This window comes from Haliotis rubra, unplaced genomic scaffold, assembly GCF_003918875.1.
Source record: "Haliotis rubra isolate DU_JTF1 unplaced genomic scaffold, ASM391887v1 Scf60, whole genome shotgun sequence".
NCBI classification, from domain to species: Eukaryota; Metazoa; Mollusca; class Gastropoda; order Lepetellida; family Haliotidae; genus Haliotis; species Haliotis rubra.
The window spans coordinates 331,287-357,510 of NW_025767302.1; the positions used below are offsets into that span (position 1 = coordinate 331,287).

The 26,224-nt window shown below is 40.0% G+C and overlaps 1 protein-coding gene across 9 annotated transcripts in view; it reads left to right on the plus strand.

The window, feature by feature from the left end:
• Positions 1–26,224, plus strand: part of LOC124255486 (synaptotagmin-14-like) — a 123,289-nt gene that overhangs the window by 36,042 nt on the left and 61,023 nt on the right. For 2 of the 9 annotated variants that reach the window (XM_046689410.1, XM_046689412.1), the window contains exon 1: positions 12,187–12,358. The exons of 4 other annotated variants lie outside the window; for them this stretch is intronic. In XM_046689410.1, coding sequence (XP_046545366.1) covers positions 12,271–12,358 — 88 coding nt within the window. In that variant the 5' untranslated portion in view covers positions 12,187–12,270. Of the gene's footprint in view, positions 1–12,186; positions 12,359–21,671; positions 21,778–26,224 lie in introns of those variants that run through there. 3 more of the 9 variants (XM_046689411.1, XM_046689414.1, XM_046689418.1) reach the window with 2 other exon arrangements.

Here is a 26,224-nt window from a genome sequence, read left to right on the forward strand (position 1 = left end):
TTGGGGAAATGAATTGAGGTCCATTATCACTTGTAGTTTTCTGAGGCAGACCATGTCTTTGAAATATCTTCTCCAAGGTTGTGTTGACCGACTCAGTACTTGTATTATGCAACAAACAGGCCACCTACTGTAGTAAATTAATCTGTCACCTCAAGGAAGAGATCCACAGAGGCTGACAAATGATGTCTTCCATGGCCACTTCCTGTCTGGTGATTCTGTTAAGCTGATGGTTTATTGTCAGGGTTTACTGTCTGCTACAGGGTAGTCTGATAGCCTAGTGGTTAAACATTTGCTCATCACGCCAAAGACCCTGGTTCGATTCCCCACATGGGCATAATGTGTGAAGCCCATTTCTTGGTGTCCCCGGCCGTGATATTGCTGGAATATTTGAGGCTCATTCTTTGTAGACATAGCCTCTACACTCTCACTTGAGTTGTTTGGAATTATTCCTTAACATTTGCCTGCAGCTACCCATGAGAGGATTAAATGGGTCCAAGTGGATAGGTAATGATAACCAGTGAACCGATCCGGATTAGAATTTGTCTTTGCAACCTATGTTTGAATAAGAGGCGACTAACAGAATTGGTTGTCTGGTCCAGGCTTGATTATTTACAGACCGCCGCCACAATACTTGAATAATGCTGCGTGTGGAGTCAAACAACCAACAAACATGCATGTCACAGTCTCCCAATTATAAAATAGAAGTTCATGCTGTTAATCACTGTATTGTCTGGTCCAGGCTTGCTTATTTACAGACTGCTGTCATATAGCTGGCATGGTGCTGAATGTGGCATAAATCAACAAGCGAACAATACAACCTACTGTTTGCATCAGTCTATTTACGTCATTATTGATCATAACTAAAATCATGTACATATTTTTTTGTATTACAAGAAGTGATGATAGTTTTTTTATATTGCATGTCACAGTTATAACACTTGGGAAAGGATTTTCCAAATTGGATAAGACGTGCCACCTCCTTTGCTTTCATGAATAAAATATATTTAATCAATAACACTTTTCAAGTAAAGGCCAGGATGGCGTACAAAGCAACCTTAGCACTGGTAGCAAGTCGTAAGTCTATGTTATGGTATGGGAGTTACGATCACCTTAGCACTGGTAGCAAGTCGTAAGTCTATGTTATGGTATGGGAGTTACGATCACCTTAGCACTGGTAGCAAGTCGTAAGTCTATGTTATGGTATGGGAGTTACGATCACCTTAGCACTGGTAGCAAGTCGTAAGTCTATGTTATGGTATGGGAGTTACGATCACCTTAGCACTGGTAGCAAGTCGTAAGTCTATGTTATGGTATGGGAGTTACGATCACCTTAGCACTGGTAGCAAGTCGTAAGTCTATGTTATGGCATGGAAGTTACGATCACCTTAGCACTAAGCTTACTTTGTACAATGGCCTCCTGAAAATAGTCTCATCCGTCAGAAGTTTGGTCCCTCCCTAGTTCTAGTGATGATTGGTCTCTATAGGGCAGTAAGTTGGGTTGAACACTTCTGAACAGTATTTGAGTTGAAGATGTCATTCAAGCTTACTGACCCGTGAAGATCCGGTTAGAATTGGTCTTCAGTAATCCATGCCTGTCGTAAGAGGCGAATAACGGGATCAGGTGGTCAGGATCACTAACTTGGTTGACACATGTCATCATATCCCAAGTGTGTACCCTTAGATTGATGCTCATGATGTTGATCACTGGATTGTCTGGTCAAGGCTCTGTTATTTACAGACCGCAGCCATATAGCTGGAATATTGCTGAGTGTGGCGTTAAACAACAAACCAACCAAACCTTCAGTGATGCAGGCCAGGCCAGGCCATTCAGGTCATTGGAACCAATCTCAGAACACCTGACCTGTAGTTGATTCAGTTCAATATTGAGTATAATAATACATTTTTATTTTGTCTTTATAAAAATTAATAAAAGATAATTATAGAGATCTATGCAAGTGGCATATTCTTTTGAACATCTCAACCATACAAGACTAGTCAAGGATATTCTTTTATTTTGAAATTATCAAAATTCTTCAGGAACATTTTTAAAAACGTAAGAGTGAGGTATTCCTATTAAACACATTTTCCAGAATGACATTCCCCAGGGAACACAACAATGTATGGTATGGATTTACAACTTCTTTAATATTACAACACAACGTTTCTTGGCTACTTCTTGCCCCTTCATCAGGTGAATGACAGAATATGATACAAGCAGAATATGTAGTATGTACAGGAAGCCAGTGAGATAATATTACAGATTGAGATGTACAGAGATTAAGTGGTGTGTTTAGATGAGATGTACAGATTATGTTTCAGCTTTTCGTAATCACAGGTCCCCTTTATGGATTTTTTTCTGTGAAATGGATAAAAATATTCCATAAAACTGCTCAGAGAGCTAACGCTTCAGGAAAGTTGTTAAAATTTGTTTGGAGTTGTCATGATCAGCACTGGCTCAACTGTGATTGTGCAAAAAGAAGCCTTTTAGAAGCCTGTCTTGTGAGCCGCTGGCGAAAGTAGCTGGATGTTAGTGTGAATAATTATTTGTGGAAAGGGCCAAAGATTTGGAATTTTGGAAATAATGGTCTTTGAAAAAATGTAATGCTCGTAAATGGCCTTTTCTTTGTAGTGATTTCACCACGTCTCAAGTCCTAAAGAGGAAATATGCGATTTAAAATCACTTCTACTTTTCGTGTCAGGGTACTTTTCAAATCTGATTGGCATTTTCTTCATAAGGCTTATGCGATTTCTGCTTGTTATAATGTGGAAATAATTCAGCGGCAAGTAGCGGCCATTAGAGGTACGTGGTGGAAACAGAGCCACTGACATTCTTACTCTGGAGTAGTTAAGCCAGCTGATGTAGTAATGATGTCTTTTGTGGAAAGATCTGCCTTCAAATTCCTTTCACTACTTCGAGTGACTAGTGAAGATCCAGTTTAGAACTGATTGTCAGTGTGTGATTTTAAATTATAACTCACTCACTCACTCACTCACTCACTCGACAATTTTTGGGACTTTAGTCCTGCACCACAACTAGGGCACATGTGATGCATGTGGTCTCACCTTAGGCAAGTGAGTTTGTTCAAACTTGCCTCTGTCCTCCCAGCAGTAAAATTGGGTATCTGGTATGATACGATGGTAGTCTGAATTTGGAACCGGAGCCTGACAGGCGACTGGTTGTATTCTCCACAGGAGTGTTCTGTACTTGTTGACCAGGGGTAATATGTCAGCACTTTGAGCACGCAATGTGCATGGATAAATGCACAATATTTATGGACTATTATTACTATTATTATTATTCCATACCAGTTTGTTCTATAAACACACAATTCTGAGACAAGACTGGAGCATTGGTACTGCAGCTGCCATCATTTGTGTAGTTGCCATGGCGATTTGAATTATTTCTATCATTTGCACATACAACATGTTGTTTCATCGATATTACATAAGTGTGTGTCGTAGCAAAGTCTTTGTGACTAAATTTTGTCATTAGTTTATATTTCCTTACTAATTCAGCAGTCTCTTTTCATTTGTTTTTCATTTGTTTTTATTCCTCTTAGGAAATTAACATTAATATGAAATTGGAAATCTGATTAATATCCTATAATTACCAATTGCTGTGACACTTTTCATTTATGTTTGTTACTATTACAAAGTTCAAAGTATTTTGCTTTGAGATCATACATAGTGGCGATGAGGTAGCCTTGTGGTTAAAGCGTTCGCTCATCATGCCAAAGACCCCTGTTTGATTCCCCACATGGGTACAATGTGTGAAGCCCATTTCTGGTGTCCCCGCTGTGATATTGCTGGAATATTGCTAAAAACAACATAAAACTGAACTTACTCATTCTGAAAATGTAGCCAGTGTGCAGGGATTTACAGGACGCGAATTCCTGCGTCATATACACATAAAAATTGACAATGGACGCAACAAAATTTAGTAGCGTGTCCACAGGGACTCAGAAAAAGTCCTAATACTTTTTTGTAAAAATTACAATCAAGTGACAAAAGTTATCACTGAATTTGCTACTAGCTGGGTTATAGTATTATATGCAATTTAATTATTGTAACAATGTGATGATCATGATGCACAATACAATAACAGTATTAATAATAATATTTAAGTGTCTGGGACCCCCATTTTGTTGTCCAGGACCCCTGAAAATTAAGAGTATGAGTCCCAGGGACCCTCAAATACAGCACTCTGTGTAAATCCCTGAATGTGTTACTTCAATGGAAGTGTGACATCTATTGGATCAGTTCTAGGTTGCTGCACATCTTCAGGTTTATAGGAAAGACTGTCTTCTGAATATATTTTTTTAATGGAAATCTGATTTTGCTTGTTGAATTGCTAGGATTCAATATTTTGAGTTTTTTTATATTAATTTATTTAAAACATTAAGCTAGAAATACTCTGAACATCTTTTAACAGAAAGTAATGCTATGATAGCTCTTACTACAGATTTGTATTGCTATTTGCTAAAGGTAATGTTCTGTTTTGGAGGAATCAGCCCAAACTCATCAACTGAATGGATAATTAACATCTATTTATGCCTGTAGAGTGAGTATGTTTTTATGCCGCTTTTTACAATATCGCCGCGGCGAACCCTTTAACCACTAGGCTACCAAACCACACACCTCATGGTTGTAGAGAGCAGTATGCATTTTACTCTCAACAGTATGGTACTTCTTTTATTGTTATATCACATTACTTGTATATGTAAGTGACCACTATCTACACTTTGTGTTAGAAAAGGGAGATAAGTCCTTCCGCCCTCCTCCATGCTGTCATGTTTTTGAGGATTAATCGTGATGTATTGATCTGTGAAAAAACAGAAAAGTCTCAGTGGAGGTAAGGATATTGAACTGTGTATCATTGTACGTCACGGTATGTAACAGTAATGGAACTTTCCAGTGATGAAGAATCCCTGATATATTGTATCTCTCATTATGTAGATATTTTTGTGTGTATCTGTTTTGTTTTTGCAGTTTTGCAGGAAGTATTATTTTGGACTCCGTGCAAATTAGTCTTTTCCAGAGCAGAGCATTAAAACCTAATATTTCTTCACCAAACATTGCACATAGGTGTGGTTGTGAACTGGGGAGTTTTGGGAGTTTTGGATTCTGAATAAAATATTTTTTGCATTTCCATGGCAACAAGTTTGACTTTGACTGAAATTGGTGCTAGTGCTCCTTTCCAGAGCAGAACTTTAAAGCCCTTTAATACTTTCCTTCCATTTTGTTGGTATTTTAAGAACCTAATAATATTTCCAGTCATAACTAGTTGACATATTTATGAAGATTATTTTACCATTGTGGGGGATATTGATGACTTTGTCTTCTTGTTTGTTTTTATATGAAACACTCAATATTCTAGCTTTCTGTCAGCAGCCTGTAAATACTCAAATTTGTGCTAGACAACCACTGATCAGCTAATCCATGGAGTCTTACCACCTGATCTACTCGGTCTTGTCTTAGGAACAGCATAGTTTGTACTGGATCAGTTCTAACCTGGAACCCTCATGGGGTCATAGTGTATCGACGCCATGTATATATTGGGACTTCATGTTGTCATGTATTTTCGATGTTAGGGGTGGATGGTCCTGGATTCCAACAGACAACATAAAGTCCGCCCTACGTTTTCAATCCACCATGATCTTATTACATCATCAGTCCAGTCATATACTATTTTAATCCACCATGATCTTATTACATCAACTTACATCATCACACGCCTTGATGACGTCACTTGCCTATGTCATCATTTTTGGGGATGTACTATTTACTTAACAAATATCACACATGTGGTAACCTAATTGCAAGGAGTAGGTGAATTTTCATAGAAGTACACAATTGTTGAATGAAATAAAATCTGTACATTTTACCTTTCTAGAGTCTCTTATTTACCATTTTTAAAGGTAAGAATTTTATGGATGTCAACTTCTTTATTGTGTTGTACATGACGTTTCAGAGTATATTCTTATCCTTCATCAAGAGAATGGAAGTAAGGATGAAGGAGTAAGAATATACAAACATCACAATAAAGAAGTTGACATCCATAGAATTCTTGCCTTTATGTGTATCACTTCTAAATGCCATTCAAAGACTTTACCATATTTAGTCTTCGTTTAATGCCTACAGCTATATCCTTGACCTATGACACTGGCCGTCAAACAAACAAGCCTTGAATCAACAACTGATTGATATTGTGAGCATTCGTACAACCAAGTCACAGTTAGCGGTCTTGATCCATTTGGTTGCCTGCATTGGTTGACGGGGGCCCTATAATCCTACCAAGAACCCTACCAAGAACCCACACATGGTGTCCCCGCCATGATATTGCTGCCATATAGCTAAAACTAAAAGCTGTATAAAATCCAACTCACTCACTCACATATGTACTACCATGACCATGACCTTGTTTTTGAAACCAAGCATAATGAGCTGGAAGTGCCCAAACATAGGCATTAACATTATGGTAACTACAGGTATGACATTGTTTTGTTTGTGACATATGTTTTCCAAGCCAGATGTTTTGCCATTAAACTGGAAGCACTTGTAAATACCATCTGTTATCTAGAGGCATAGGCCAAAGTTGTACTGAAAAAATAAATAATAATAATAATAAATGTGAACTTATAATGCACCTTTTCCATGCACAAGGCCCATGCTCAAAGCACTAACAAAGTGGGTGGATAATATACATATATACAATGAGGGACTAGTAGCTAGTCATAATGCAGTGACTAGACAAAGATCTTGGTGAGATCAGCTACAGCCTGATTCATTCACTCAAATGGTTCATGATACATATTTCTGTGGAGGCATTCAATAAACGTGATTGGCCTGTTTCTGTTCTTGCATGTAATGCAAATACCTTTCATATTCTTTTGTTGTTGTTTGCCTGTTGACTTCATTTGAATTTCAATTAGTCCTAACAACACAGAGACTTGCTAATTTACATGTTGCAATGTCTTCAGGACATTTTAATATTCATTTTACGGATCACTTGGTGGATGGTATGGAATTTGTTTGTGTATCAGCATGGATATGGGATTTTAACAGGGCTGCTGGTTGTAAAATATGAAACATCTTCGCCAGACAATGACCAGTTCCGATAATCTGCTGAAATAGCTTCCATTGGATCACTGAAAATTTGGTAACACCAACGGTTTATGAAAAGCATGTTCCCTTGAAATGTCAAATGGGCCACGCATCTATAACAAATTTTGAATGTTAAATTTGTACAAACTTGTGTCAAACATCTGCGTCATGTAGTAGTGTAATTGGGTGGTTCTTAAAGAAAATATCTAGCACTGGTTTTCCTTCGATCCACTGTAGTTGAGGTGTGAGGTAAAGAGATAATGATTCTGTCTGGAGGAAGTCATCAAGAAGTCGATGAATCCCAGGTGATAAGTTCCACCCATAATGAGTGGTACATGCATAATGAGGCCGATGTATGTATGGCTCCGATCAGAATGTACTGAATGTACTTCAGTGATTCCTTGTTAAAATGCATCTGTAAAACCCACTATGTTGTTATAACAAACTGGCACTTAACTGACTTTTTGCAATGTAAATTTTAAGCTTAGGCCAGACCAATTTTATTTCTTGTTTTATGGATTTTTGTCCTCAGAAAACCTAAGTCAGGACGGGAAAAAATAAAAATCACTAGTCAAAATAATTTTCCTTTTAAATATTAAAAGTAATTAATTTTGGCAATTTATGAAGTTTATATGGGGCAAAAAACAATCAACAAATTTTTTGGGGTAAGTTCACATTTTTGGCTTATAAAAACATACGGATTATATTTTTTGAGCGAGGAAAATTAATTATTATTATTTTTCTTGACAGCATTACCATGTATAACCCGATAACAAGGGTGATATACAATTCGCATTCTGATACAGTCAAACCCTGTTGTGTTCAACTCGTCGGGACCAAGGGAACAGTTCGACTTAACCGAGTGTTCGACACATCCGTCAGTATAGAAATAATGATAAATATAAGGAAATATGCAGGGACCTAGAGAGGAGTTTGACACAACCGAGAATACGTGTCAACCGAGTTCGAGACATTGGGGTTCGACTGTACTTCATTACTTCATGTTCTCTCCCTTTTCACAGAAATCACACCCATTTTTAAATTTCAGGAAGAAAAGGATAGGATATTGTAGGGGAGAAACATTTGAGTTAAGGGGCTTCTGTGCAGATTCTGCTTTTTATCACCAAGTAAGGGAAAAATACAGAATCTACATTCACTGGTTCTTGAACAGTTTAGGGGCAGTGGGGTAGCCTAATGGTTAAAGTGTTCACTCATCACGCTGAAGACCTGGGTTCGATTCCCCACATGGGTACAATGTGTGAAGCCCATTTCTGGTGTCCCCATCTGTGATATTGCAGGAATATTGCTAAAACGGCATAAAAACGTAATTCACTCACTGACTCTTGAACGGTTTCTGTTATTGTTCACGTTTTCACATCAATATATCTTGTGATGTGATGATTCATATCTAGAGCAATACAGAGTTAATCGATGTATTGTATCCTGAGCTTTATATTGTATACAATACAATTGCCATATCATTGCATCAGTAAACCCCAGCCTTGTTCCTTGTAAATCTTAGCGTTGTCATGGTTACAAGAGGAGATAATGCATTATTAATCCAGTGGAAGTTGAAAAGAAATATGTTTCATATCAACTGGTTGTTCTTCAGTATTTCTACCTGATATGTATTGAATTGCAGGATGACATTTATTTAGACAAAGATACATTCTTCACAAACAGGAAGTGATGTCATTAAACTAACTGAATATCACTTTGTTACTTGGTAACTGTTAGTAGAGGATATTCTGTTTCAAAAAATGGAATTCCCAAGCTTAAAGTGATATTGTTAACCCACAGGTTTCCATGACATTGTTATTAACCCAGGTAGGGTGATTACACAAGGTGTTCTCAGTTTCAAAGCCGTACTGTATCTGGCCTAGTTTCTTCCCGATCCTGAAGTGATTCTGACATTTCTTTCCACGTGGACAGTTTCCGTTCATTCTGAAATTGTTGCGAATGGCTTCGTTTCAGTTACTGCACATGAGTAAATACTTTCCTGGTTGTAGTAACAGTGATAATATATATATACAGTGTCATCTAGGTAAAGATCAATGGATTATAAACTTTATTCATCGGCTAATGGTGGGTGGAATTCTTGACACTATTCCAAGTAACTGGATGAGTATTGAAAATGCGTATACTCAGAGCTCCCAAGCTGTCTGTAGGGTTGATTGATGTGTCTTTAGTAGCTGGGATTCTCCAGAGGCACACTGTTGCCAGCAGCCCATCAGGGATGATGGTCCAGGGGGCTCGATGACCATATTACTGAAGCTCACCTGCAGACTTATGGCTGCTAATGCTCTTCTCACAGCTCCACATTCGTTATACGGTAAACTATGATTATAATGGACACACCTATAACAAACTGACGGATGTAACAAACAGTTTTAGTATCAGGTGCTTGTACTGACTGACTGACTGAGTTTGGTTTTACGCCGCTTTTAGCAATATTCCAGCAACATCACGGCGGGGGACACCAGAAATGGGCTTCACACATTGTGCCCATGTGGGGATTCGAACCCAGGTCTTCGGTGTGACGAGACAACGCTTTAACCATTAGGCTACCCCACCGCCCCTCTCAGGTGCTTGTATGCTTTAGGGGCAGCGGGGTAGCCAAGTGGTTAAAGCGTTTGCTCATAATGCTGAAGACCCAGGTTCGATTCCCCATGTGGGTACAATGTGTGAAGCCCATTTCTGGTGTCCCGCGTCAAGATGTTGCTGGATTATAGCTAATAGCGGCGTATAACTAAAAACTCAATCACTCACTAAATCACTCACTTGTATGCTTTAGTCAAAATGAGTGTAATGAACTGTGGTTATATCAAACTAAACTAGTGGTCCCTTTGAGTTTAGTTTACTGTACGCGTAGCCTCCTGGAGAGTGAATGGTTAGTGGTTCAATCCCCGATACGTCACACCTACAGACAAAGATTGTACATGTTACCCTGTGCGGCACCTGGAAGGCTCTCGGTCAGTACACTGGGTGGGGAAAGAGTATCAACAATAAACTGTATTATGTTATTTTATTAGCTTTCCACAATAAAATGGATATTAGTCTGGACAAGTTCAGACCAAATGTACTTGTTTCCCTGCCTTGAGTTCACCATCAGGGATATAGCAGGGGCTGGTTGGCTCAGAGTCAATACACTGTGTCTGAGAAGAGTATCCACAATAAACTGTGGCAGTATCTCAGCAGGCTTTTACTATAAAATGGACATTAGCCTGGACTGGGACAAGCAGACTGGGGCAAGCAGCTACTACACATGCATGCACCGAGCTATACAAGTGCTATCATCTTTGATCGCGACGTTAACCCCTTTCACCTTACCACCAGTCAGTTGTCCCTGCCCGAACATCCCCAGTGTGACGGCCAGGGGAAATTACCATTGGGAGATCATCAATGTTTATACTGATGTTCAGATGCTGGGTCTAACACACACCCAGTTCCTGTGGTGCAGGATGAGGCTGGACCTTTACCAAGGGAGAAGAATCATGTATGTCATTGGTACCATGTCTTGTAGCATAAGATGACTGGTAGAAGGTCATGTTTGGACTTATTGTAGATGTTACAATGCTAATGATTTTCTTTTTCCTTCTGATATATTAATCATAAACAATTACCATAACTCATCACTACCTTTCTTCCTGTTAAGGGGGCGGTGGGGTTCAAGCGTTCACCGAAGACCCGGGTTTGATTCCCTACATAGGTACAATATGTGAAGCCCATTTCTGGTGTTCCCCGCCGTGATATTGCTATAATATTGCTAAAAGCGGCATTAAACCAAACTTACTCACTCACTCTTCCTGTTAAGGCAAGGCGGTGGATAAGCCTTGTGGTCATGCATTCGCTTATCACACCGAGGATTCAGGTTTGTTTCCCACATTGATACAATGTGTGAAGCCCATGAGTGTCCCCTGCCGTGATATTGCTGGAATATTGCTAAAAGCATCAAAAACCCAACTTACTCACTGCTGTTAAGGTCCAGGTTAGAATTGGTATTCAGCAGCCCATGCTTGCCATAAGAGCTGACTAAAGGAACTGTTTGGTCAGGCTTGTTTACTTGGTCAACATCTCTGCACCCATCATCTGGGTCTATGCTCATGATGTCAGTCACAGGGTGGACTGGTCCAGACTTGAATATTTACAGACTGCCATCATATAGCAAGAATATGACCGAGTGCAGCGTCAAGCAACAAACGAACACTACCAATGGCTTTCTGCCTGCTTGTTACTTATTCCCCGAAGACCATCAAATGCTGTATTCATGACAACTAAAACACATGAGTGTATGAATAACTATGAGGGAAACATTATGGTGAGCTAAATACTCTGACATTTCAGCTTTGGACTTGTGGACAAAACTGAAAAGTGTCTCTTCTAGTCTGTTGAGGATTTTGTTAATGAAATAGCATTAATGCAAACAGAGCTTAATATGATAAATGAACTAAAATGAAAACATTTATGACCTCCGACCACGTGTATTAAGAAGGTCCAATTCCCTTCAGTAATTACCCCCTTGCGACTGTTGGTATTGCCCAATCATCTCAACTTTCCCTCTCTTGGTGGACCATTTAAACAATTGCCTCTATTAACATACCAAGTAATGGCCTCATTTTCGCAATTACATCAGGGAGGCATATTTGTGGCGTAATTGTTAATAATGCCAGGACGTGGTGATTAGCGAGAGAACTTTTCGCAAGTTATGGAGTTTGGACAAGGGGAGAACTATTCTGCGAGTTATGGAGTTTGAGACATTGTGGGCATGTTGAAGAAGGTGTTGGCTGTGCTGCTCCTGTGCTTCGGGCTGCACTGGTCCGATGAGGCCAGGACTTCTGAACTTAAAACTACGGCTCATCCCAGCACTGAGGGACCTCTGGAAGAAACAAGTGATGTTGGGGTGTCGGACAGTTGGGAGGAAGGTGAACACAATTTCACCACTGTTGGCACGGATACAACTCTGTTAGATGACTTACAAAGTAATGCTACAAATGGTTCTGAGACAAACAGTACCATCACCAACGACGAGGATGTGGACTACTTTGGTGAAGAGGAGGCCGCCCTAGTGGTTGCAGGGGTGAGGATAAGCAGAACACCTCGGGGAATGGCAATTCCACAGATTATGATTTGTACGGCAATTCTACAGATTATGATCTCTATGGCAACATGACATATGATTACGAAGATAATGACACAGACTTACACAGTAATGAAACTATAGCTGTTTTTGTCAAGAAGAAGTTTCATAGAGAAGGTCAGTTTTGGTATCTTTTAATTATTTCTCCTGGCGGTTGAAGAATGGTTGCCTGTGGTCCAGGATGTGACATACCCGTAATAATATTGACCTTCAGTAACTTATGCTTGTCATAAGAGGCGACTAAGGGAATGGGTGGTCAAGCTCGTTGACTTGGTAGACACGTGTCATCGTATCCCATTTGTGTAGATTGATGCTCATACTGTTGATCATTGGATTGTATGGTCCAGACTCAGTTATTTACGGACCGCCTCCATATAGCTGGAATATTGCTGAGTGCGGCGTAAAACAACAAACCAAACCAGGATGTGACGTTGGAAATTGTGCAGTCTGTGTGTAACAAGGTTAATCATTGCTTGCATAATAAACCTTGAGTTCCAAATAACTAATCTCAAACTCATTTTAAGTGTCAGCTGCCCGAACTGAGTTCCCAACTAGGTTTTTAGCCAGGGAGACTACAGTCTAGAATAGGATACCAGCTTGTAGTGTAAAGATTTGTCAATACAGGATTGTATTGCAATTCAAGGATCACAATACAATATATCAATTTACAACTCCTGTATACAAATACATATTATGCATTATAAGTTATATTGATCCTAGAATATGTGGTTAATAACAGAAACGGTTCTCACTGACAATATCCCACCTTTGCTGTCTGAATGACATGATTCAGGTTCGTGATTCACCTTCAAAAAGGAAGAGGGTATGAACTTATAACATAGAAATACTGTATCTCATGCAAATCCTATCTCACTCATATTTTGGGGATACGTATTTATCACTGCCTCACCATGTTGTTGCATGTCTTATGGCAGCGTCCCGTGGAGATACGGGTTAGAAATGATCTTCAGTAATCCATGTTTGTTGTAAGAGGCGACTAACGGGATCGGGTGTTCAGGCTCGCTCACTTGGTTCATACATGTCATCATATCCCAATTACGTAGATCGATGCTCATGCTGTTCATCACTGGATTGCCTGGTCCAGACTCGATTATTTACAGACCGCCGCCATATAGCTGGAATATAGCTGAGGGCAGCGTAAAACTAAACTCACTCACTCACTCACTCACTCACTCACTCACTCACCCACCCACCCACTCACTCACTCACTCACTCACTCACTCACTCACTCACTCACTCACTATGGCAGCTGTCATGTAGTATGTATTTATGTTCTGTACCAGTGACACCTAAAGTGAGATATCTTAGCACGTCTATGTGTGTATAGTTCAGAGAATAAGGGTGTGTTGTTCATCATGCAATAAAACTCTGCAGTCGATTAAACCATGAGCGGTGCACCTGCAGTGGTTTATTTAAAGATTGTAAGGTAAATGACCACAACTCTTTTATTTCATATATCAGATATGAACATTATGTACGTCTACTTTAAAGATCTTATTGAAATATAAAAGCTTTAAAAATATTTGATGACTCCCCGTGTAGGATCTGTCCTGGACAATGTCCAACAAGTCTGTGTTATAAACAGGGGTTTAAGATCTGGTATTTTTCTGAATGTTTTTAAAAGATCAGAATAATAAGAAATGAGTATTTATTTTTTATTCACAAAAGTAATTCATGAAGACATTCAGAAAATGGTGACGTGTAACATTTCCGACAGTCAACAGTTGGGAATACAATACTAAGTGCAACAATTCTCAATTCCCTTTCAAGAGAAGCATCATGTAATTCACGGAGACATGACATTGCAAGCATACATTCAAATCTCCAGAAATGACAGCATAATAGAACAATGTTTTGTAACTAAATAAACCACACAGCATTCTTTGTTGTTCTTTGTGATAGATCGCAAAGCTTGCTAATAACTGAAAGCATCTGTCAGAGTTAATCGTTGAGGTGATTATTGACCGGTGTGAGGGACTGAGGTCACCATAGATATTTGATATGTCCTAGATACTGTTGTTGGAGTCAACATATCTGCATCATGGTGTACAAGTACAAGGTCAGTGGAGATGCTTGTAATACACCTCACTGGTGAATCAGTAATGTACGAACAAAATGAATTATTCATTTAAAAGTTGGCAAGCTTCATGATATTTAACTTGAACATTGAGGGACATATGTCTTATATTATTGAAAAAATAGTTACTATTCTTTCTTGCACTTTGGCCAATATGTCATTATTTATTAATTGTTTTATTCATTAATAAACCCAGGACCATACAAACTATTGAACATCATGATCATCCATTCATGCAAGTAGGTCATTGCCATCAACCAGTGGGGTAGGTAACCTAGTGGTTAAAGCGTTCGATTGTCACGCTGAAAAACTGGGTTTGATTCCCCCACATGGGTACAGTGTGAGAAACCCATTTCTGGTGTCCCCCATCTTGATATTGCTGGAATGTTGCTAAAAGCGGCACTCACTGAATAATCAAGTCAGGACCAGACCCTCGTGTGATGGATATTGTGCACCATGACACACAATCTGTCAAGTCATCTTCATGTAATTGTTCTGTTTGTTGTTATCACCACACCTGCCATAATACGAGCTATATGACAGTGAGCTGTGGGTAGACTGAGTCACGACCAGACAAACCAGTGACTGATATTGTTTAGAATGACACACAGTCTACCAAGTCACTCAGTCTGACCACTGTCATGTCTTACAATGTTATAGATAGAGGATACTAAACGACCTCCCGCGTAATACCATTTTTATGATTTGTCATGCTAAATCTTTCACGAGTTTGATTAAAATGGTATTTCACGGAAGCAAGTTTAGTATTCTGTTTATTACTCCCCAACATAAACTGATAAAAACTGCCTACGAAGTGTATAGACTTTCAGCTTTCCACGAGTCAAGCAAGGTCTAACCTTTGTGACAGAGGTATTAGCATTGTGACGTCATAACTGTAAACCATTATAACGTCATACGTCTAGCGGTGTTACACTAGTGTAATATCGCCATAAAAATATTACACTGCAGTATCTTCCACGGGCGAGTAATAAAAAGTCATATGCATGTGATGATGATTATGATAATGATTTGGAGATTAACACGTGCTTTCTGGCATAATGCATATTTCACACACGGACATTATTATTATATTATTATTATTATATGGGTATATACAAAAAATGTATATAGCACCATAGTACATCCCATGTACATGCATGCTCAAAGTGCTATGTTTTTCCCTCGATCATTGGATGTCAATCTCAACGGCACATTGTATGGTGTCAAACTCAACTCCCTAGGGACATACAACTCATGCTGCCTAAAGTTAATGTGACCCATTCCCTGGGTGGATCCTGGTCGAGGTACTTTGTCCAATTCACAGTTGGGTGGACTGGGACAATATGGTTTGTATATATAAGTGCCCATGTCATACTATGATTTATATGAGTGCCCATGTCATACGCAGTACCTAAATGTTGGTATTTCCCGAGCGAGAGCAAGGGATATAACGATATTTAGGCACAAGTGTCCTGAACATAGTTTGACATGGGCTCGAATATAATATTCTGTTTATTACCAAAGTTGTCAAATTGAGGAAATAAACCCAAATCTACTTTCAAACATGGGCTAGCTACCCACCGTCTCTGAATGTAGACCGCAGCGTCACAGAAGAAAGGTGACATCATAGCATTGTTCATGATGTCACGTCACCATGATAAAGTGATATTTTGCCCTAGGGCATCGTATGAAAAATATGAACCCCAATATGTTTGCCCTTGATAATAAATGATACCATATTGACATTAGTGGTGGGAGATGGTCTTGCCTCCTGATCTCATCGGATGCTCTTTATTTGTACAGATTCCAAGACTTCCTTTGACCTTTTGGTAATGGAGTTTGGTAAAAGGTTTGACCAACTGGGTCAGTGATGACGTATGGCGAGAGTTCTGACTGGTGAGCTACTAAGTGAATTGCTCTCAGTATGACACCAATTCTCACAATCGTACAGAATGTATTGCTAATTAAACGTCTTCCTGCTGACTGCGGATAAAGCCTGTCCACCCTATTTCCAGCACTTATTAATTCTGGTCGTGGAAACGTTTCTGATTGAATGTTAGGTCAATACCCAATAACCATGGTACTTGTGGGTGGTTTCCTCAACTCCACTCCTGGAGGGTCTCATTGTAAACAGGCTTTGATCTTTCATACAGAAGTAATGCTTATAATCCAACAATTGGATTGACTGTGCAAAGCTCTTCCTGTCCCAGGCTGCAGGAAGACAAGACTCTGTGTTGATACAGATTAATGTACAATCAGCTCACGGCCTAGCTTGTATAGCCACTCTCCTTCCTTACTGCAGGCTATTCCTATTGATTAGCTAGCTACTATATCATGTTTGCAATGATCAGAGCTACCTCGGTATCTTTGCAAACATTATTTTGTGAATGGATTCCATTATCTGAAGCATTGAGGAGAAACTGCATCCTGAGATGCGATGCTAAATGAAAAGATTGTATCTTCAACCTGTGTGATTGTTTATCTTGAAACTGGTCCAAGTATTTTAATGGATGTTACAAGGTTTTTGTTTCACGGCTTGTGTTGAGTGGGATCAGTGTTATTTTGTATGTAAAACTAAATCTAGATTGTAAATGTGCATTATATAGTCTGTCTACTCTCTGTCTACTGTCTACTTCAGTGCCCTGTGAAGATACAGGTTGGGATTGGTCATGGAAAACCAGTGCTTTCTTTAAAAGGCATTTGACGACATAGGTGGAAATTAACCAAGAATCTACTACCCTGAATACTGATAGCAATACTTTCAATATGTTTGAAATTCTACTTGCCCTTTTCGATACCTTTGCCATTAACAAAACTGGTGCTCATTCCTTCCTGGTAACATGATCACTCTCGAGACCGAATATCTAAAATAGAAGAGAAAAACATAAGTGAGTCTAAGATAAGCAGTTTGAGGATTAGCAAGTCAAAATGCTAACAGTGTACTTTGTCCTTACATTTCCAGCACTCTTATGTCCTTCGTAGCGTCTCTTGAAAGGGCATGAAGGCGAGCCAGAAAATCCCTTCATCTTTACCTCCATCTAATAGCTTTAAATCAGTGTCCAGAGAAAATCATTGGACTTGGACCATTGTGTAGTGTAATGCCATGGGGATGTAATGACAAAATAAGAGATGATGGCAGTCTTTCCTAGTAGTAACGAACTGCCAACATCAATGTATTGAGTCTGTATCTGGCATCTGAAGAAGACACGGAAGCCATGGTCTCAAGTAAGGATGAAGTTCCTGTGATGCCATTGATTTTGGAGATTTGTTGCCCACCCTTCAGGAACCATTGGGACTGAACAGATAAGAACAAGAAAATACTGTGTTGTTCATATTAATCAAACAACTCAAAGATTTCTTGCTGGAGGTCTACAAACTTAAGAGCCAACAGTATTGATTGTATTCTTGATATTACTTGGAAACATTTGGCCAAACCAGAAGCTGACTCCACTTAATCTGAAAAACTATGTTCCTGAATTTGAAATTTGCAAACAAATGAGAATTGATGTTTGAAACGTAATCAGCATTCTCACATAAAAATCAGTTTTCTCAAGTGTCCCGTTATATTTCAAATATTAGGAACCACCAACTGTTTTATTTTCCTGTACAAACAGCATCTTGATGAAGTTGTTCAATTATAGGATCCTGCTGCTGAAGGTGGATTTGGTCGCTCCAGATTGAAATCCCACTACTTGTGACTGCCAAGACTCATTGTACTGCTACCAAGCTGTTGGTCATTGTACTGCTACCGAGCTGTTGGTCATTGTACTGCTACCAAGCTGCTGGGCATTGTTCTGCTACCAAGCTGCTGGTCATTGTACTGCTACCAAGCTGCTGGTCATTGTACTGCTACCAAGCTGCTGGTCATTGTACTGCTACCAAGCTGCTGGTCATTGTACTGCTACCAAGCTGCTGGTCATTGTACTGCTACCAAGCTGCTGGTCATTGTACTGCTACCAAGCTGCTGGTCATTGTACTGCTACCAAGCTGCTGGTCATTGTACTGCTACCGAGCTGCTGGTCATTGTACTGCTACCAAGCTGCTGGTCATTGTACTGCTACCAAGCTGCTGGTCATTGTACTGCTACCAAGCTGCTGGTCATTGTACTGCTACCAAGCTGCTGGTCATTGTACTGCTACCAAGCTGCTGGTCATTGTACTGCTACCAAGCTGCTGGTCATTGTACTGCTACCAAGCTGCTGGTCATTGTACTGCTACCAAGCTGCTGGTCATTGTACTGCTACCAAGCTGCTGGTCATTGTACTGCTACCAAGCTGCTGGTCATTGTACTGCTACCAAGTTGCTGGTCATTGTACTGCTACCAAGTTGCTGGTCATTGTACTGCTACCAAGCTGCTGGTCATTGTACTGCTACCAAGCTGCTGGTCATTGTACTGCTACCAAGCTGCTGGTCATTGTACTGCTACCAAGCTGCTGGTCATTGTACTGCTACCAAACTGCTGGTCATTGTACTGCTACCAAGCTGCTGGTCATTGTACTGCTACCAAGCTGCTGGTCATTGTACTGCTACCAAGCTGCTGGTCATTGTACAGCCTACCAAGCTGCTGGTCATTGTACTGCTACCAAGCTGCTGGTCATTGTACTGCTACCAAGCTGCTGGTCATTGTACTGCTACTAAGCTGCTGGTCATTGTACTGCTACCAAGTTGCTGGTCATTGTACTGCTACCAAGCTGCTGGTCATTGTACTGCTACCAAGTTGCTGGTCATTGTACAGCTACCAAGCTGCTGGTCATTGTACTGCTACCAAGCTGCTGGTCATTGTACTGCTACCAAGCTGCTGGTCATTGTACAGCTACCAAGCTGCTGGTCATTGTATTGCTGCTACCAAGCTGCTGGTCATTGTACTGCTGCCGAGCTGCTGGTCATTGTACTGCTACCAAGCTGCTGGTCATTGTACTGCTACCAAGCTGCTGGTCATTGTACTGCTACCAAGCTGCTGGTCATTGTACTGCTACCAAGCTGCTGGTCATTGTACTGCTACCAAGCTGCTGGTCATTGTACTGCTACCAAGCTGCTGGTCATTGTACTGCTACCAAGCTGCTGGTCATTGTACTGCTACCAAGCTGCTGGTCATTGTACTGCTACCAAGCTGCTGGTCATTGTACTGCTACCAAGCTGCTGGTCATTGTACTGCTACCAAGCTGCTGGTCATTGTACTGCTACCGAGCTGCTGGTCATTGTACTGCTACCAAGCTGCTGGTCATTGTACTGCTACCAAGCTGCTGGTCATTGTACTGCTACCAAGCTGCTGGTCATTGTACTGCTACCGAGCTGCTGGTCATTGTACTGCTACCAAGCTGCTGGTCATTGTACTGCTACCAAGCTGCTGGTCATTGTACTGCTACCAAGCTGCTGGTCATTGTACTGCTACCAAGCTGCTGGTCATACAGTCATAGTGACATCTGTATTGTTGAAAGTAACAACCCTCGTCAGTTGAACAAACATGACCAAAATGTGGTTTTAACAGCCTGCCTCAAACTGGGATCACTACTTTAACATCCCAACGTCAGGGCCTTATTTACCCAAGGAAGAAATTTGCCTAAAGAATGCATCAGTGCTATTTAATTTTCTCCTGACTTTAAAACCTTAAGACATTTAATCTGGTTTTAAAGCTCCAGAAGAAGGGAGACATATTGCTGGGTCCATCAAATTACTATCTCAAAGATTAATGAAAATTCTTGATGCAATTACGAAAGGACTTTCTCCACATTGATAGAAAGTATTTATGGCAACAGGAATCGACACCATGTGGATTCTCAAAATCAAGAACCAAGTTTAATTAAGTCAAAAGATTTATTTTTCAACTTTGTACACCACTATCCCACATGATAATATTGAAGAATTTATATTCTTGATCCAGTGGGCCCTTTAGGATAGTAACATCTTTATCTTCAAAGGTTCAGGACAATTTGTCAAAAATGAAGGCAAATGTAATCTGAAATTTACTGTGAAATAAATAGGTGTAATGGTGATTTTTATCAAGCTTCAGATAATCGATGATGTGATACAGTGGAATAATGGTCAATTAACCAATTATCTTCCTTTGATTTACTCACATGAACAAGAAAGAAAGACCGCTTCAATTGTTTAATGTTCAGATCTATGCATAATAGGCCATAGTGACATAACAGATCATGATATGGAATGGCTTTCCCTTTCCAATTGTTTCCTTTCATGTCAAGCAGCATAGCAGCAGCTCCAGCCTTTGGTGTCGACATTTCACAACTTGTGAGGTACATGATCACACAATGGCGATTTACACTTATCAAAGGGCTACACAAAGTCAGCAGACTAGACTACCAGTTGACCGACTTCCATTTTTGTGGTGGCTGAATGGGTTAGGCGTCTTACTTTGTGTGCTGGTAATTAGGTACCTGACTCTTAGGTGCCCTACTCTGCAGGTTCGAACTCAACCCTTTGTACTTTACCAGGAAAGTGTAATCCCAAATATAACATATGTTACTTTTGAGGTGCAGTGGGACATGTTCTTCCCTTAAAGATTTCAATGAGCATCATTTAACCCTTGTTCTTCTTTGAAGTGTTTTATGATGGACATGTGGAGATTATTTCCAAATCTGATCTATCAGTGGAATATGTATGTCCAAAGCAATTTTCTATTGGGACCTTGCACCATGTGTGCCTGTGTTTGTTTACTTGCCTTTGCACGTGTTTGTGATGAGTGTCACCATGGGGCAGGATATGCTTCACAAAAACCTGATATCATTAATGGGGTAGTGGGGTAGCCTAATGGTTAAAGCGTTTGCTCGTCACGCTGAAGATCCGGGTTCGATTCCCCACATGGGTACAATGTGTGAAGCCCATTTCTGGTGTCCCCTGAAGTGATATTGCTGGAATATTGCTAAAAGCGGCGTAAAACCATACTCACTCACTCACTCACTCACTGATATCATTACTAATTAAAAGTGATTCATAGCGTGTGCTGATGATTCAGTTAGAATCATACAATACACTCTGCATTTTGCAAGGTTTTCTGATTATGATGGAAATGATTCTACTGCTTATATATATATCATGTTTAATATGGCAGTGGTAAAATCTTAAATATTAATCAGTTTAGAAAGGAAAGGAATATATATGGTTCAGATCAATGTAAACAAATCTCTACCCACCATTTTCAATTAAAGAATTATGACCCACCTTGGTTATAATCGAACTGAATAGATGTTTATGGATGTAAAGGTATGCACACTTCGGGATTCGTCATTCAGCAGCACAATGGCCGACACAAACATCTGGTGACAGCTGTTTGCACATACACTGTAGCTTGATGCTTCTCGCTGACATTTAGCCGTGCTACCCGATAGCAGACATCTGCTGCAGTGTCTCTGGAGTCAGCAACAGGCAGCAGCAGGAACTGCCATCGGGGCATACCGCACCCATGAACTTCATCGGAGACAGTAAGCATGTTCTAACACCCATGTCCTTATTTTATACATCTTGGAGAACCCAGGCTTTTGTCAGTGAAAAGGATAGCTTTGGATTTGGGACCTGTCTGTTATTGCTGATTATAATTTATCTGAGTGATCTTTTTCACAGGTTAATGCCGCATGTCCAAAGCGATTATGAGTTTGGTGTTGATATCATCCTGAGCTCCATAACCTGTTGGGTTTTTGTGAACTCGTGTATGACAAGTTGTCGATCAATTGTTGTCTGTAACATGTTTACATAATCATTGCTTCTTATGAATGTAGAATTTGTGTTTGTTTTAAATATTACCTCACTCGTATATTTCCGTATTCAGGTTTTCTGAAAATGTCTTGACACCAGATCAGATAGTTGAACCAAGATCATGTGTCGAGTCACTTTGTCCGAAAGTTCTCACAGTGTGCTCATGTGCATTTCAAAACTTATTCAGTACAAAAAAATCATTTCATCAAAAAGTATGATTTACCACCTTCGATATGATATGAATCATTGATTCGTTTATGTAGTTTGTTTTCATTCCAGCATTGAATGACAGGTGTTCTGTGATATGGTGTCGGTCAACAAACCGATACTTTTTATGCAAATTGTGTTTTGTGTCAGGCGATGCTTTCCCGATCGACATACACCTGGTGTGATTTTAGTCATATATTCATATAAGCCTATCTTTTTTCACTTTATGTTTGCCGTTTCCGACAAATCGAATTCTGTTCGTTGAACGTTCTCTGGCATTGGTGTTTTTTATTTACATCAACAAGCCTGCTGGCCTTGTGAATACAGGTTATGAACTGGTTGGACACAAGTGGATTCCAAACTGTAGATTGACACGATTCACTGATGCAAGTTCAGTGGTTCTGTGGCTTGGGTGGGAAAAGGTTATTGATGATCATATCATTCCGCCCTTTTCATCATTGATGCAGATTCACTAGCATATGACCACACTTTACATATTCACAACCACGAGTAATACATAGTGAAGGATGAAATGTGTTGCTTTCCATCATCAGTGGAACATTTGGAAACAGCCAATAACCAAAACATGTTTTAAAAATCCCTATGAACGTTAGAATTGGTCAGCACCCGCGGTTTTGTAAAGAGCAACTAATGGGAATGGGTGGTCAGTCTCACTGACCTGGTTGGTTCATGTCATCATCCAAGTTGCATGGTCATCTACTGATGTCCATCACTGGATTGACTGGTTCAGTCCTGATTAAAAGCAACCTGTGAAGAACCGGGTTAGAATTGGACTGCAGCAACCCATTCTTGTTCTAAGTATCGACTAATGTGATGGGGTGGTCAGGCTCACTGACTTGGTTGACACATGTCATCATATCCCAATTGTGTAGATTGATGCTCATGCTATTGATCACTTGGTTGTCTGGTCCTGACTTGAATATTTACAGACAGCTGGAATATTTCTGAATGCAGCGTTAAACAGCAAACAAATAAACCTGATTAATAACATATCTGTTATGTTGCTAAAATGTTGCCAATTGCTATGTTCAAAAACAAAGAAACAAAATATTCTAAAAACTATGGCTTGAGTGCCTAACCATAACATTTTATAGATATATTTGTGTAAAATAGAAGAGAGGAGAAAATAGTGTCACCCTTGTAAATAGCGATAAGTCTGATATAGTCTGATTTATATGATGGGGGCGTGGTGGGCAAGCTGGCTAAGGCGCCAGGCTAGTGATCCAGTCGGCATGAGGTGTCGGGGATCGAGCCCACCTGTGACCAGGTGTAAAACCTTGAGTCAGCTTTTGTGTGCAGACAAGTGTTGTCACAACCCCTAGTGTACAGTACACAACCCTGTGTACTTAAAGAACCCACGAATCCTGTTGGTAAATGACCAGATGTTGGCCACATGAATACATGCTAACACTTAGTTGCGTGGTACAGCAACATGCAATAAACTTGGAAGAAAGTGCTGTGACTATGTGTCCCAGTCCACCCAGCTGTGAATGGGTACCTCGTGATCGATGGGAAAGCTGCAATAACTCGTGCCTTTGTGGCAGCAAGAGTTGTATGCTCCCAGGGAGTTGAGATTGATAATAAGATGTGCTGTTGAGATTGACATCCAATGATCGAGGGAAAAATACCAGCCTTGAGCATGCACTAGTGCGTGGATATGTGGGCTATATAAAATATCCAGTGATAATGATGATGATATCCAATGATATAGGGGTGCTGTTTATGCAGATGATAATAATTTGTCCCAGCAAATTCACTGGACCTGAGGAGATATGGGATAGAATTGGTCTTCAGCAACCCATGCTTGTCATAAAAGGCGACTAACGGACAGGTGGGACTGGCTGACTTGGTTGACACACGTCATCGTATCCCAGTTGTGTAGATCGATGCTCATGTTGTTGATCACTGGATCATCTGGCCAGTTTCAATTATTTACAGATCGCTGCCGTATAGCTGGAATATTGCTGAGTGTGACGTTAAACAACAAACCTAACCAAACCAAACCAACCCTCTTCACTATGGTACATGACACTTTTGTTTGATTCCTTGATTGCTTCCCTGATGTATTCCATGTTAAACATCTCTGAAAACAGTAATGTTGCTAACCATGCTGCATGGTAATCATATGCCTCTGACTCACTCTGCAACCACTACAGCTGTTAAGATATATAGTAGATATTATAAAAATATATTTGGCATATTGGTATGTACAATGGTTATGTCTGTTGCATTGAAATACAATTGAACATGATGTAATTTGATATTTTATTACTATTATTATTGTTGATGTTTTATGTAAAAAAGTTTCATTTAATTAAAAGAATGTGTGTGCACACAGCAAAACAGTTTTGCTCTCAAAATTCCCAATACTACTGAAAAGAAGTAAGGGATATTCCATGTTTGGGTAATATTATGAATAATGCTAATTCATTTCTGTGGAAACAAAAACTTTGTGCAAAGGTTTTTCATAATGTGCATGTGGACATGGTTTGTTTTCTGATATTGTTTTAACTCAATTACCTATTGACGTGTGGCATCTGTCATGTCAGGAACATCAACATGCAATTGGCTTGAGCTCTCAGTGTTTCAGAATCAGTAGGGGCGGTGTGGTAGCCTAGTGGTTAAAGCATTCGCTCGTTACGACGAAGACCCTGGTTTGATTCTCCACATGGGTACAATGTGTGAAGCCCATTTCTGTTGTTGCTGGAATATTGCTAAAAGCGGTGTAAAACCATACTCACTCCCTCACTCAGAATCAGTAATTGGCAGATTCCAATCATCGACATACAAATAACGTTGATGACATATATCTAGGTGACCAAGGGGACAGCTATTACTGACCATTAAGGTTGAAACGGTATACTGCGTTCCTACTAATACCGCGGTATTTTGCCTTCGGTTCAGTATACCATAATGCATGCCACAAAATCTGTTTTCGTACCGTCAATTTATTAAGTTTTTTAACCTGTTCTAAAATGTCTAGAAATCGAATAGTATTGTCAAAATCTGTGCGTTTCTTTTCTTTTCTGCATTATGATCATATCTCATATACCGAAACGGACCGAACTGAAGGCCTTTTCCCGCAATACGTACTGTACCGTGGTAAGAGCATACCGTTTCACCCCCTACTGACCATTTCATCAGACCCACTGTGTTACAAACTATTGTCAAAGTACCTGTCAAATTGGAGATGAGCTTTACAGAGCTACAGGTGATAGAGAGAGTGGTCAGATGGCTACGTAATGGAACCTGCATGCCTGACATCCACTTGTTATCCCACGATTGACGGACCATCACATTACACACAGGTCTCGTATTGTTTCTGAGTTCTCCTACAGGAGAACATAACCATCTTACCATGGCCAGTACTCACTTCAGACTTGTCACCCATCAAACATGTCTGGGATATCCTTGGATGGCATGTATATTGCCGTCAGCAACTACCAACCACTCTCAACAAATTTGGCGCTGCCCTGTAGGCAGAATGGGAAGGAATAGACTATTGGACATTTGATTATGCCTTGTCAAATCTTGGATTGTCTTGCATAGAGGCAGATTCATGCAATATTCATTTTCATGGTAAACGATGTGATGGACTTTGGGTATTCATCTAATAAAGTCTTTGTCTCTGACATTCAGTGACTAATATAAATCTCGGTCAGATGTCCCTGTTACTGTTAAACTACTTATCTCATAAACGATATAAAATAGCAATAGTTGTGGCACCTTTTTGTTGAATTTTCTAACTTTTCTTTAATAGTGTATGGGGCAATGGGGTAGCCTAGTGGTTACAGCGTTCGCTCGTCACGCCGAAGACCTGGATTTGACTCCCCACAAGGGTACAATGTGTGAAGCCCATTTTTGGTGTCCCCCCCGCCGTGATATTGCTGGAATATTGCTAAAAGCCACGTAAAACCAAACTCACTCACTTTAATACTGTATATTCTT